Consider the following 13,279-nt stretch of genomic DNA (forward strand, 5'->3'; position numbering starts at 1 on the left):
GAATAATTTTGTGTCATCGGCGAATTTAATTACCTCACTAGTTATTCCCATCTCTAGGTCATTTATAAATACATTAAAAAGCAACGGACCCAGCACAGACCCCTGCGGGACCCCACTAACTACCCTCCTCCACTGAGAATACTGGCCACGCAATCCTACTCTCTGCTTCCTATCTTTCAACCAGTTCTTAATCCATAATAATACCCTACCTCCGATTCCATGACTCTGCAATTTCTTCAGGAGTCTTTCGTGCGGCACTTTGTCAAACGCCTTCTGAAAATCCAGATATACAATATCAACCGGCTCCCCATTGTCCACATGTTTGCTTACCCCCTCAAAAAAATGCATTAGATTGGTGAGGCAAGACTTCCCTTCACTAAATCCGTGCTGACTTTGTCTCATCAGTCCATGTTTTTGTATATGCTCTGCAATTTTATTCTTAATAATAGCCTCCACCATCTTGCCCGGCACCGACGTCAGACTCACCGGTCTATAATTTCCCGGATCTCCTCTGGAACCCTTCTTAAAAATCGGAGTAACATTGGCTACCCTCCAGTCTTCCGGTACTACACTCGATTTTAGGGACAGATTGCATATTTCTAACAGTAGCTCCGCAAGTTCATTTTTTAGTTCTATTAATACTCTGGGATGAATACCATCAGGTCCCGGTGATTTACTACTCTTCAGCTTGCTGAACTGACCCATTACATCCTCCAAGGTTACAGAGAATTTGTTTAGTTTCTCCGACTCCCCCGCTTCAAATATTCTTTCCGGCACCGGTGTCCCCCCCAAATCCTCCTCGGTGAAGACCGAAGCAAAGAATTCATTTAATTTCTCCGCTACGGCTTTGTCCTCCTTGATCGCCCCTTTAACACCATTTTCGTCCAGCGGCCCAACCGACTCTTTGGCCGGTTTCCTGCTTTTAATGTATCTAAAAAAATTTTTACTATGTATTTTTGCTTCCAACGCTAATTTCTTCTCAAAGTCCTTTTTTGCCCTCCTTATCTCCGCTTTGCATTTGGCTTGGCATTCCTTATGATCTATCCTGTTACTTTCAGTTGGTTCTCTTCTCCACTTTCTGAAGGATTGTTTTTTGGCTCTAATGATTTCCTTTATCTTACTGTTTAGCCACGCCGGCTGACGTTTAGTCTTTTTTCCCTTTTTTCTAATACGTGGAATATATTTGTCCTGAACCTCCAGGATGGTGTTTTTAAACAGCATCCACGCCTGATGCAAGTTTTTTACTCTGCGAGCTGCTCCTTTCAGTCTTTTTTTCACCATTTTTCTCATTTTGTCGTAATCACCTTTTCTATAGTTAAACGCTAGCGTACTTGATTTCCTAGTTTCACTTCCTTCAATGCCAATATCAAAACCGATCATATTATGATCACTGTTATCAAGCGGCCCTCGTATCGTTACCCCCTGCACTAGATCATGAGCACCACTAAGGACTAAGTCTAGTATTTTTCCTTCTCTTGTCGGCTCCTGAACTAGCTGTTCCATGAAGCTGTCCTTGATTTCATCAAGAAATACTATGTCCCTTGCGTGTACAGTACCTCTCTCCACAACTTCTCCACTCTCCCACATCCCCAGAACATGTGTCCAATCAGTACGCCTTCTGTACCACATCTCGGGCACTCTCCCCAGGCGGAGGTCCCCATGTGGAATGCTCTACGCGGCGAAATGTACATTCTGAGCGCAAATTTATACCATGTCTCCCAGTGTTCAGTGAATCTGGACCTCTTACGAATACCCAGAATAAAGGACCTGAGGTGCTCTACTTGAATAGAGGTTCCGAGGTCTTTGGTCCAGGCCTCTGCTAATTTTTTATAATCCAATTCTGAGGCTGAGTCTTTGATATGTCTGTGGTAGAAGGTCAGTGGCACTCGTTGTTGTGCTTCAAAGGAGAATGCCGTTGATAGTTCCTCCCTGACATCTTCAGTCAGGTCCGTCCATGGCAGACCCCGAATATAATGTGCCAGTTGATAATAGTGCCAATAGTCTTTGTTGGGGATATTGTACTCCCTTTGTAGCTCCGTAAAGGGTTTAATTTTTCCTTCGTCGGTCACTGCTTGCAGCAAATATTTGAGTCCCTGTCTCTTCCAGCGTTCAAATGTTGGATACAAATTACCCGCGGGAAACCTCGGGTTGCCACATATAGGTAGGAATGGTGTTACCCTTGGTGAGAAATGATGTAATCGGCACACCCAGCGCCACGCGGCCCGTGCCGCTGGCATTATGCCTGATTGGTGTAGCTCCATAGGGGTCTCCTTATCTGGCAAGTGTAGGAGGCAGCCCAAGTCCGCAACCGGGGACATCCGCCTCTCCAGGTGGGTGTTTGAAAAATCCGAGGTTCGTCTATGCCAGTCATTGATGTGGCGCATTTCGCAGGCGACAGTCACATGACGTAAGCTAATGAGGCCCACCCCCCCATGTTCCACTGGGGTGCACATCATCCTTAACGGGAGCTGTGGCTTTCTTCCTTTCCACAGAAATTTATTTAAAAGTCTATTCTGTTGTCGTTCATCCGTTTTGGAAAGATAAAGAGGCACTGTTTGAAAGACATATAGCCATTTTGGGATAATAAACATATTATACAGTGCCACTCGCCCAAATAGGGATATTGGGAGGCTCTCCCACCCCTCCAGCTTTGATTTAGTATCTGACATTAATACATTCACATTAAGTTCATGTAGCTTCTTCAAGTCTGCTGGTATCTGTATCCCCAAGTATTTGAGGGAATCTTCTGCCCATCTGAGAGGGAAAGGTCCCCGCCAGGCGCCCCTCACCGAGGGCATCAATGGGAGCGCCCAGGATTTATCATAGTTCAATTTAAATCCAGAGTAGCGTCCATAGGTCTCCAGACAGGTTAACATGCTCCGGAGAGAGCGTGCTGGCTCTTGTAGCACCAGGAGTAGGTCAGGCAGCCTGTTATAAAATTGCCCTCTCTGGTGTTAGCTTTTGTTTATCATTCTTTAAAATACAGATTACAGAGTATAGAGGCTTTTTCACTACCTCTGCTTGGAGTATTTTAAGTTTTGCTTGGGTGGACAGAATTTGGGTGCACCCTGGGACAGCTGCCTTCACTTCTAGTTGAAATCCAGGGTTGTGGCTAACTGTATTTAGTGACTAAGCAACCATATAGGCCAGGACATTCTCTCAGGGCTGGGCTCAGCCAGAAGCAGCCTGGGACAAAAATTTCAGTTCTGATCACCATACTTGCTTCTCAGCAGCTGCAGCAGCAAAGCAGGTTAGACAGATTTCAATCTACATTTACTTTTTGCAGGACTTTGATATTAAACTACTCTCATGGGGAGTGAAGCTCACAGACATGTTTCAGACATGGTGAGAGCCCAGTCTTGCTTTAAATGGTCTTTGCAAAAGGCAGTGGTGTTTATATAATGTGGTTAGACTCTGGACTTAGGATGCTAAAATTATATATAATCATGGAAAATGACAGTGGTAGGGATTTCAAGAAGTCATCTTAGGCATCAGAGTCTACTGCACCTATATCATTACAGGCACGTTTTGGCTAATTAAACTCTGGAATTCGTTGCCAGAGAATGTGGGAAAACCCACTGATTATTTCTAGGATAAGCAACATAAAATATGTTTTACTGTTTTGGGATCTTGCCAGGTACTTGTGACCTGGATTGGCCACTGTTGGAAACAGGATACAGGGCTTGAAGGGCCTTCAGTCTGTCCCAGTATGGCAGCTCTCATGTTCTTATAAATCTGCAGTAATTGAGATGATATCATCTAGATAACTTGTTCCAGTGCTTGACCACCTTTGTAGTTAGAATGTACAAACTCTGCATTAGTGAGCCTTTTTGAACTGATTTACATCAGTGCCATAGAGTATTAGAATTAGTTATAAATCTTTCCCCTTTCATTACTTTTTTCTGTTGACACTGCTTCATATAGATAAATGGTAAATAAACCAACCAGTACAGGACTAGCAGAAAATACTACTAAATGGGCAAGGAACTCAGGCCCAGATGCACAGAACTCCAGCGCTGTAAAGAACAGCACCGGAAAACCATTGGCTTTTTAATAAGTTGGAATTACCTACCGACCGCTGCACTACACTTACACATGCAAATTATATGCACACTGCTATTGTTGTGCATTGGTCGGTAAAGGGGTCTGAGCATTCCTGGTGCATGCCCACAAAAGCTGGGCAGTAGGCACAGCTCTTGTGTTTATGACCAGGATCGGACAGATCCAAATTGCTTTATATAGGGGGGAATTTTCAGACTGTCCACATTGGGACACTTTCCATGGTTACTTTTTACCTGTTCGCTTTGCTTCTATTTTCAAACTAAAATTATGTATCTTCACCTTGAGAATTGCAACAGGTACAAAATACCAACAGATGTAGGTACATCCATTTTCTGCAGATACCTTTTTATAGAAAGTAACTTGCATAAATTTGAAAATGCAATCTGTGTCTTATTTTTTTTCTCTGACTTAAACGTACTCCTATATAAAAGTGCTCCAAATGTATAACAACTCTAAATAGCATGCATTAATTGGTACTGCAGGGCTGAAGTAACCATTAATGTGAGGCTGGTACACTTTGCATATGCTAACTCTTGCATTAATTTGTTAACTTGGAATGAGGCGGAAATCGGCCGTCACTGGGATGGATCAGGGAAGTGGCTGGTTGTAATAGCTAGCTCATGAGTTGGTACCGCACACCAGCTGCCATGACTGCCAATGCCAGCAGTCCAGTAGGGAGGGCACAGACACACTATCACAGATCCTCACCCCCCACTTGCATCCCCCAATAACAGCATCCAAGGCTCCTGACATTCCTAATTATAGCTGCTGAAGGCCTAACAACCCTGATTAAATCCCCTGAACTCCCTGACACTTCAGATGTTAACTTATATAAAGGAATGCCCCCTAGCAGTAGCACCATGAGACTAACACTAGGGGTCATAGGTGGCCATTTTGATCTCTGAAGGTTGATGGGGAGGGAGCAGAGGATGACCACTCCCATCCCAGCCCACTACACAACTAGGGAGAACCTCCTTGTATATCTCAGGGGTGATGGGGGGCTGGGGAATGGGATGAAGGTGTATATTGCCACATGTGGGTGAGGGCTTGGCTATGGGGGGAGGGCTTGTCATGTTATGGGATCCAGGGGTGTTGGGGGAGTTCAGGGAATGTCATCTGGGGCATTGGAGGAGTTGTGGGTTTACATTGAAGGGTGTAAGAGGTTACATTGGAAATGTCAGGGAGAACAGGGGAAGTCATCTGAGGTATTGTGAAGTTCAGGGGATGTCACTGGGGGTAACAGGGAGTTCAGGGGATGTTATCAAAGGTGTCAAGGGTTTGGTGATTATCATTGACAATTTCAGGGGGATGGGGGGGTGTATGTCGTGGTATATCAGTTTTCAATGATTTCTCACTGGGAGGAAGAGGATCCAGGTGTCTGCGGGAGGGGAGAGAACTATATAAAATCACCAGGGGTTTTGTTTTGGGTGTCTTGGGGAGGGGTTCAGTAGATCACCGGGGAGTTGGTTTTGTATGTCAAGGGGAGCTGGGTTAGAGGCATGTAGGCCATTTGTGGGGTTCATGCTTTTGTTCACACAGCCATTCCTTTCCGTTTGGGGGCTCTGGGGGCCTTCGGTAGTGATCAATGATCTAAAGTGCAGCACTTCACCTCAGACCACCCTCTGCTACTGTGCTCAATCATTATGCCAAGCCTGAACTGCAAGGTATAAGTGGGATATAAGACTAGATGTTATATTATATTGTTACGTAGAGTCAGCTCTTCAAACAGAGTAAAAAACTGCGCTAGATCTTAGCACAGTTTTTTATATTGGAGCGCAATCTAGAGATCTGCATGTATTTTTTGAATGCCGACTATGCTACCCTTTAGTGCAGTGTTTTATGCTGATTTCCCCATGCTAATCTTTCTTCCTGTAATGGGAGTAGGATTAGTGTCGTAAACTCAAATGTAAACCGCTGGTCTTAGGTGGAAAGGGCTGAAAATCAGTGCTGTTCCTTTTTCCATACCCTACATCCACCACTGTTGCCACCCATTTTTCCGACTCCTAAATTTAGCAGTTCACTGAAATTTTGGAGTACAAATTTAGGCATTCAGCTCTAGTAAATTTCCAAGGAGGCCGATTTAGAAGCCTAACTCTCAAAACTGGAACCTTCATCCTTTGAATATCAGTCTCATAATTTCTTAAACCAAAACATAGTGCAGTGTTAATTAGCTCAAACATACCTGTAGAAGGAAATCAAAGAGAGCTAGTTTGGCCCACTCAATGTGCTTGATAGTCAGGCATGGCACGGAGTCTCCCACGCGGCACCCCTGCTTCAGCAGAGCCTGGTACTGCAGCCACCCAAGCACGATGGAGTTCTGGTCATTGTTAGCATCTTCCAGGTGCAGGATATCAGGTGCCCACCATATGATGGGCCTCACTAATCCATTGGTGTACCTGTAAGGCAGCAAGTCATTTTTGAATTTGCGAGCTACGATTGGGAGACTTCGATTTAACCCTAGCACTCTATCCAAGTGGAAAGCTAGAACCTCATATAAGTCAGTGGGACGTTTTATTAATCCACATAGGCCATCTAAACAATGTTTTTCAAGGTCATAGGACATTGGAGTATAGTTTGCAAAAAAGCCTACTTTAAGAATTTGGCCATGGGCAGGAATTCTAGTCTTTGTCCACACCTCTCCGTTTGCTAGTAATCTCATCTTCTGCAAGTCATTTGATGTAAACCAGGGTGGATACTGCAGCTTTGAAAGACTTCTGTCCTGAAGCTGGGCTAAATAAGGTCCTTCGTGGAAATCTGTACACCACACTGATTTGCGCAGTCTTTCTACATCTGATGAGAAATAGACATCTCTTTCTGCATATTTCCCCAAGGTAATGTCAGATTGCTTGCCTTCCTCTTGTCTGCCACCCTTTGTCCTTCTGACAGACAGTATTTTGTTTAAATATGGAAAGGCTGTAACCATTTCAGATTGCTGCCATTTACCACTGTCTCCCTGCACATCTGGTTTGTATTGCTTCTGTAAAACAGCTGACTGCCCTGCTGGGGAGTTCTTCAGCAATGAGAGAATTTGAGTCGTGGCATCAAGCAATACCTTCTTGTTGCTCACTGAAGGGTGGGAATAGAGCGTCACATTTTGTGTATTTTTATTAGCAGTTTTCTTCAGAGACACATTGGAACGTGTGCTGATTTGTTTGTGCTTGTTTCTCAGGGAAAGAGCCCAGAGCTTTGGGTTGCTGTTGGCTTTCAGGCTTTTGTTCACACAGCCATGTCTTTTCATCAGCCTCGGGTCATTTTCTGCCTCTTTGCTGCTTTCCTTGTGCTTGTCCTTGTCATTGAGGATGGAGCTTGAATTGTCAACAGGTGGTTTTCCACAATTGTAGCCAAGGGGACTAGGGTCCCATTTCATACGTTTGAAGCTCTGCGCCTTCCAGAAGATGGAGTTTGTAGTACTCATCCATAGACGCTTGCGTCTGACATGTCCATGTGGCTTAGTGAGTGGTGGGAGCTGAAAGCCAGACTTGCTGTCACTGTTGGGTGGCAGTGTAGAAAAACTATTAATCAGCACAATAGATAAAGCGAAGAGAAAACAGAATCCAGCCACAGGCCTCCTCTTCCACCGCATCTTTATCCATGGCCTAAGAGCCTGTGAATTAGAAAGGGAAAACAGCTCATGGACTGCATTGTGAAAAAAAAGAAAGACTAGCTTAAAGATAAGGTACCTTCATTAGTTTTTCTTTCTTTCTGTCCACAGACACTGTTCTGAAATTCATAAAAATAATTTAAGCTAGCAAGTTTGATGGCCTAAACCGCATGAGGAAACAGCTGCAATGGGTGATTTATCTTATTGCTATGATCAGCATAACTGGTCTCTTAATACCATGTCTCATCTTAAAGAGTTCAGTTCTACGGAGTCATGTGGAGGGCAATTCTAAAAAAGATTATGATAATGGCACCTATTTTAAACCTATTCTATAAAGAAAAATAAGCTCCTACTTTTCTCTATAGAATACTATGCAAGTTGCCAAAAATGCACTTATATCTAAGAAGCAATCACTTACACCAGCCCCATAGTGCACCTAGATGCATAAATGACAAGAATTGTAGAATTTATTGCCCATGCACATACCAAGTACACACCATCAATACTTTTCCACTATTCAATATTCTGCAAGAGGTCATTTATGTCCATAACTAACAAGAATACTGCCATTTACACACCTGCCTGATGTCAAAGTGACTTTTAGGCCCCAATGCTCATAAGCTCCGCCGTAACCTTATCGCAACAGACACAGTGTGTGTGAAGTTTGAGCTTATAGGACCTGGACTCTATGGCAATGTTGGGGAGTTGAGTGCTCAGATTTCTCCAGCACTGATCATCAGTCCTTTCCCCATGGCCAACGGGCACTGCAAGGAGCCAGCTTGAGCCTCACCTCCAGCACTTTGCACCATGTGCACACTGCACAGTGGTCAGGGCCTCAGCGGGATCAGTAGACTTCTAGGAAAGCCCAGGTTAAAAAAAAAATGTTTTTATGTGTAATGCTGGTGGGTTTCTGGGTGGGAGTGAGCTCTGCAGGTAAAAAAAAATAAAAGTTTTATATTTCATGTTGGTGGGTTTTTGGATGCGGTTCGGATGGGCTGTGCAGTGCCCAGGTAAAAAAAATTAAAAAATTATTTAATATTGGTGGGTTTCTGGGTGGGGGTGGGCTCTGCAGTGCTCAGGATGTTTAAAAAAAAGGTTTTCTATTTAATGCTGGTGTGCTTCCGCGTGTGGGGGGTGCAGAGATTGGAAAGGGCAGGGGAGATGGCAAACTGTGGGGAAGAGGGGTGAGGGGTAGGGAAGGACAGAGATGATGCCAGACTATGGAGGATGGGGGAAGGCAGGGCTGATGCCAGATTATAGAGGGGGGTGGGGGAGGGCAGTGCTGATGCTAGATTATAGCGGAGGGGGTAGGGGAGGGCAAGGCTGATGCCGGGCTACAGAGATCGGTAGGGGTAGGGAAGGGTAGAGCTGATTTTGGGCTACAGGGTGTGGATGGGGAGTAGAGAAGTGCAGGGATGATTCTGGGCTACAAGGATGGATGGGGGGTAAGGAAGTGAAATGTATGACTGATGCTGGACTACAGGGAGGGATGGGTGGAGGTAAGGAAGGACAGGGCTGACTCCAGGTTACAGGGATGGATATGGTGGGGGAGAGGGGGAAAGGTAGGGAAGGAAAGGGTATGGCTGATGCCTGGCTATAGAGATGGATGGGGAAGGTGTAGGAAAGGGCAGGGTTGATGCCAGGCTACAGAGGAAGGGAAAAGACTTCAAAGGTAAGTACCTGTTTTATGAATACAGCTTAATCAGGTATTTGTTTATTATAAAGCAAAGTTTGAAGCATATGTGCTATTGCTGTAATTATTTTGCAGGATACTGTGATGTGTGTTGAGATTGGTCAAGTTTAAGATATAGGATTCTGTAACTATATATTTAAAAATGTCTGTGTTTTTCCATTAAGTTGTATGTGGATTATGTTGATGCAGGACAGCTGTTGGGCAAATTATTTATTTAGAAATCTATAATCAAGTGCACTCTAAGCTTGGTAGCAGGCCACATTTTACATTTAAGTGGTTGCATTCCTTGCATATTCTGAAGACAGTTTGCACATAAATAGTCATTACTATGTGCTATTTATTTTTAGTTTTCATTTGTTATGTGCATAGAAAAGTGCCTTGGTTCATTGGGGACTATTTATTATGAAAAAAAAACTTCATCACTATGGGGAAGTTCTTCACTTTTGCGGAGAACTTTTTCTCCTGTTTTTATACATAGGCCCATCTGTAAGTCTCATTGCACATCCGAGGACATGGATTACTGAGACCAAGTTAGCACGGCTTTTGTGTGGGGACCAATTTACTTCAATTCTTTGAAGGAGTGAACAAACATGTGGACAAAGGGGAGTCGGTTGATATTGTGTATCTGGATTTTCAAAAAGCGTTTGACAAGGTACCTCATGAAAGGCTACAGAGGAAATTGGAGGGTCATGGGATAGGAGGAAATGTCCTATTGTGGATTAAAAACTGGTTGAAGGATAGGAAACAGAGAGTGGGGTTAAATGGGCAGTATTTACAATGGAGAAGGGTAGTTAGTGGGGTTCCTCAGGGGTCTGTGCTAGGACCGCTGCTTTTTAATATATTTATAAATGATTTAGAGATGGGAGTAACTAGCGATGTAATTAAATTTGCTGATGACACAAAGTTATTCAAAGTCGTTAACTCGCGACAGGATTGTGAAAAATTACAAAAGGACCTTATGAGACTGGGCGGCTAAATAGCAGATGACGTTTGATGTGAGCAAGTGCAAAGTGATGCATGTGAGAAAGAGGAACCCGAATTATAGCTATGTCATGCAAGGTTCCAAGTTAGGAGTCACAGACCAAGAAAGGGATCTAGGTGTGGTCGTTGATGATATGTTGAAACCTTCTGCTCAGTGTGTTGCTGCGGCTAAGAAAGCAAATAGAATGTTAGGTATTATTAGGAAAGGAATGGAAAACAAAAATGAGGATGGTATAATGCCTTTGTATCGCTCCATGGTGCGACCGCACCTTGAGTATTGTGTTCAATTCTGGTCGCCGCATCTCAAAGATATAGTAGAACTGGAAAAGGTGCAGCGAAGGGCGACGAAAATGATAGAGGGGATGGGACGACTTCCCTATGAAGGAAGACTCAGGAGGCTAGGGCTTTACAGCTTGGAGAAGAGATGGCTGAGGGGAAACATGATATAGGTATATAAAATATTGAGTGGAGTGGATCAAGTGGATGTGAAGCGTCTGTTCATGCTTTCCAAAAATATTAGGACTAGGGGGCATGTGATGAAACTATAGTGTAGTAAATTTAAAACAAATAGGAGAAACTTTTTCTTCACCCAACGCATAATTAAACTCTGGAATTTGTTGCCGGCAAACGTAGTGAAGGCGGTTAGCTTGGCAGAGTTTAAAAAGGGGTTAGACGGTTTCCTAAAGGGCAAGTCCATAGACCGCTACTAAATGGACTTGGGAAAAATCCACAATTTCGGGAATAACTTGTATAAAATGTTTGTACGTTTGGGTAGCTTGCCAGGTGCCCTTGACCTGGATTGGCCGCTGTCGGCAACAGGATGCTGGGCTCGATGGACCTTTGGTCTTTTCCCAGTATGGCATTACTTATGTACTTATGTACTTATTTTTACTCAGATTGTAAGAACAACATACCAGCTGTCAAGGGGCTAGACAGTTTATATGGGAGTGAAATATAACTGTGTCTTGTTCTGAATACCATGTCCAATGATCTGTACGTGTTATATATGTTGCCAAGTTAGTTAACAGTTTAATAATAAAATTTCCATTTCAAAACAACGAGCTTTTACTCAGAGTTCAGAAATTCGTGTGAGCTTGTGACTGCCTTGCTGTGCAGTGTGCGCTTCGTTAGTTGCTTCCACAGACACCTTTGATTGTTTTGGCACACGCAGCACTTTGTTTGTTGCTTTTTCATACTGACTACAAATATTATTTCAAGTGGACGATTCACTACAATCCAAGAGACTCCTGATGCAGGCCTTGTCAGCCAAAACACAGCTGTGTCGAGTCTCGTTTGTTTAAATGTAGTCAAACATATGTTAATGATGTTGTTTGCTATGCCTTAGAAAAATGTCACAGTGAAGGAGCAGTGGCGTACCAAGGGGGGGGGGGGGTGGGGGCGGTCCGCCACGGGTGCACGCTGCTGGGGGGGGGGGGGTGCCACACGCCGGTCACCGTCATTCGTTTCCATGCTCCCTCTGCCCCGGAACAGGAAGTAACCTGTTCCGGGCCAGAGGGAGCATGGAAACGAAAGACGTTGACCGGCGCGCGGCACCCCCCCCCCCCCCAGCAGCATGCACCTGTGGGGGCAGTTCTTTCGCCGGGGTGGGGGGTGTCCCTTTGCCGGGGGGGTCGTGCTGCACGGGGGGGGGAGCGCTGCACCCGGGGGGCAGGGCGCATTGGCGATCCGCCCTGGGTGTCAGCGCCCCTCGGAACGCCACTGTGAAGGAGACAGAAAAGATGATGGCAAAAAACTTCTACTGGACTCTACAAAGTTCACAGCATAAGTTTAATTCTTAAAATGTGGACGCGACACGAGTCAGAGTCCTGTAGAAGATTTTTGCCATCATCTTTTCTGTCTCCTTTACTGTGACTTTTTCCTTTGGTTTGACCAGTGCGGAGGATTGTTTTCTTCTGTTTTTGTCGTTCGCGTTTGCTATGCCTTCCCAGTGCTCAGAGAACAGCACACAAACAAACCCTGCTCATACCTCTGGAAAAATAGCACCAGCTCGAAGTTGGCAGTGTGGGGGGGGGGGGGGGGGGGGGTTGAAAAGAGGATTTCTTTTGATTTCCAGTTTAAAATTTGCTGGTTTTGATTTCTTTTGGAAGCAGAAGAAAGCCTATGCAAACCTGTAAGCACCGGTACTGAGAAAGAAATGTGTGCAAGTCCAAGCAAACCTGAAAGTGAAAACACACATTGGCACTTGTTTTCTGTGCTTAAATATAACCCTTCCAAAAAAAATTGAAAAGCTTATATTTATAGGCACAGAAGAGTGACGCTAATGTGAGCTTCACAGTCAGGTTTGCCTGGGTCATGCGTAAAAGATCTGCGCTTACAATGAAACTCTTCTGCGCATGTACTAAGCATGTTCTTCCCTCTTGCTTTTGCTTTTACAGCGTGCATATAATTTGAATATAATTTCCTTAGAGCATTGGAAAGCTAGTTTTCTGCGCTGTTCCGGCAGTATGGGGTGTGCGCGGTTGGCTTTACTGTGGGAGTTCTGAGAATTGGCCTGTCAGCTTTCTTCCCCTTGTTTTTCACACCCTCTTTACTTACCTCCTGTGGTTCCTGTCTTCTTTAGCACCTGGCCCCTACCCTTCCTTTCCTCCTCCTGCCCCCTCTTTCCCTAGATCCCAGCTCCTTCCTAAGGTTACTAGATGGCACTAGGTCATGGTGGACAGTCTGAGCCATTTCTGGTTTTCAACTGTATTCATATGCTGGAGAAAACAAAGTATGAACCAGGTACTTCGGGGTAGTGGTGTGTATGGGGGGTGGGGGGGGGGGAGAAATGTTAACACATGTGTCTAGGTCTCAGACTGCTGAGACAGTCATGGTTTTACTTCTATTACATTCAGGTGCTGGGGAAGGAAGGGAGGAGTAGGGTTACCTAAAGTTCCAGCTGTGAGTTTGAATATGCTAGGAGACAATCAGAGTTGTGGCTA

At 44.6% G+C, this 13,279-nt stretch overlaps 1 protein-coding gene across 2 annotated transcripts in view; it reads right to left on the reverse strand.

The window, feature by feature from the left end:
• Positions 1–13,279, reverse strand: part of GASK1A (golgi associated kinase 1A) — a 68,472-nt gene that overhangs the window by 24,138 nt on the left and 31,055 nt on the right. For both annotated transcript variants that reach the window (XM_030190026.1, XM_030190027.1), the window contains exon 2: positions 6,245–7,666. In XM_030190026.1, the coding sequence (XP_030045886.1) occupies positions 6,245–7,666 (1,422 nt within the window). The remainder of the gene's footprint in view (positions 1–6,244; positions 7,667–13,279) is intronic.

Source organism: Microcaecilia unicolor, chromosome 1 (assembly GCF_901765095.1).
Source record: "Microcaecilia unicolor chromosome 1, aMicUni1.1, whole genome shotgun sequence".
NCBI classification, from domain to species: domain Eukaryota; kingdom Metazoa; phylum Chordata; class Amphibia; order Gymnophiona; family Siphonopidae; genus Microcaecilia; species Microcaecilia unicolor.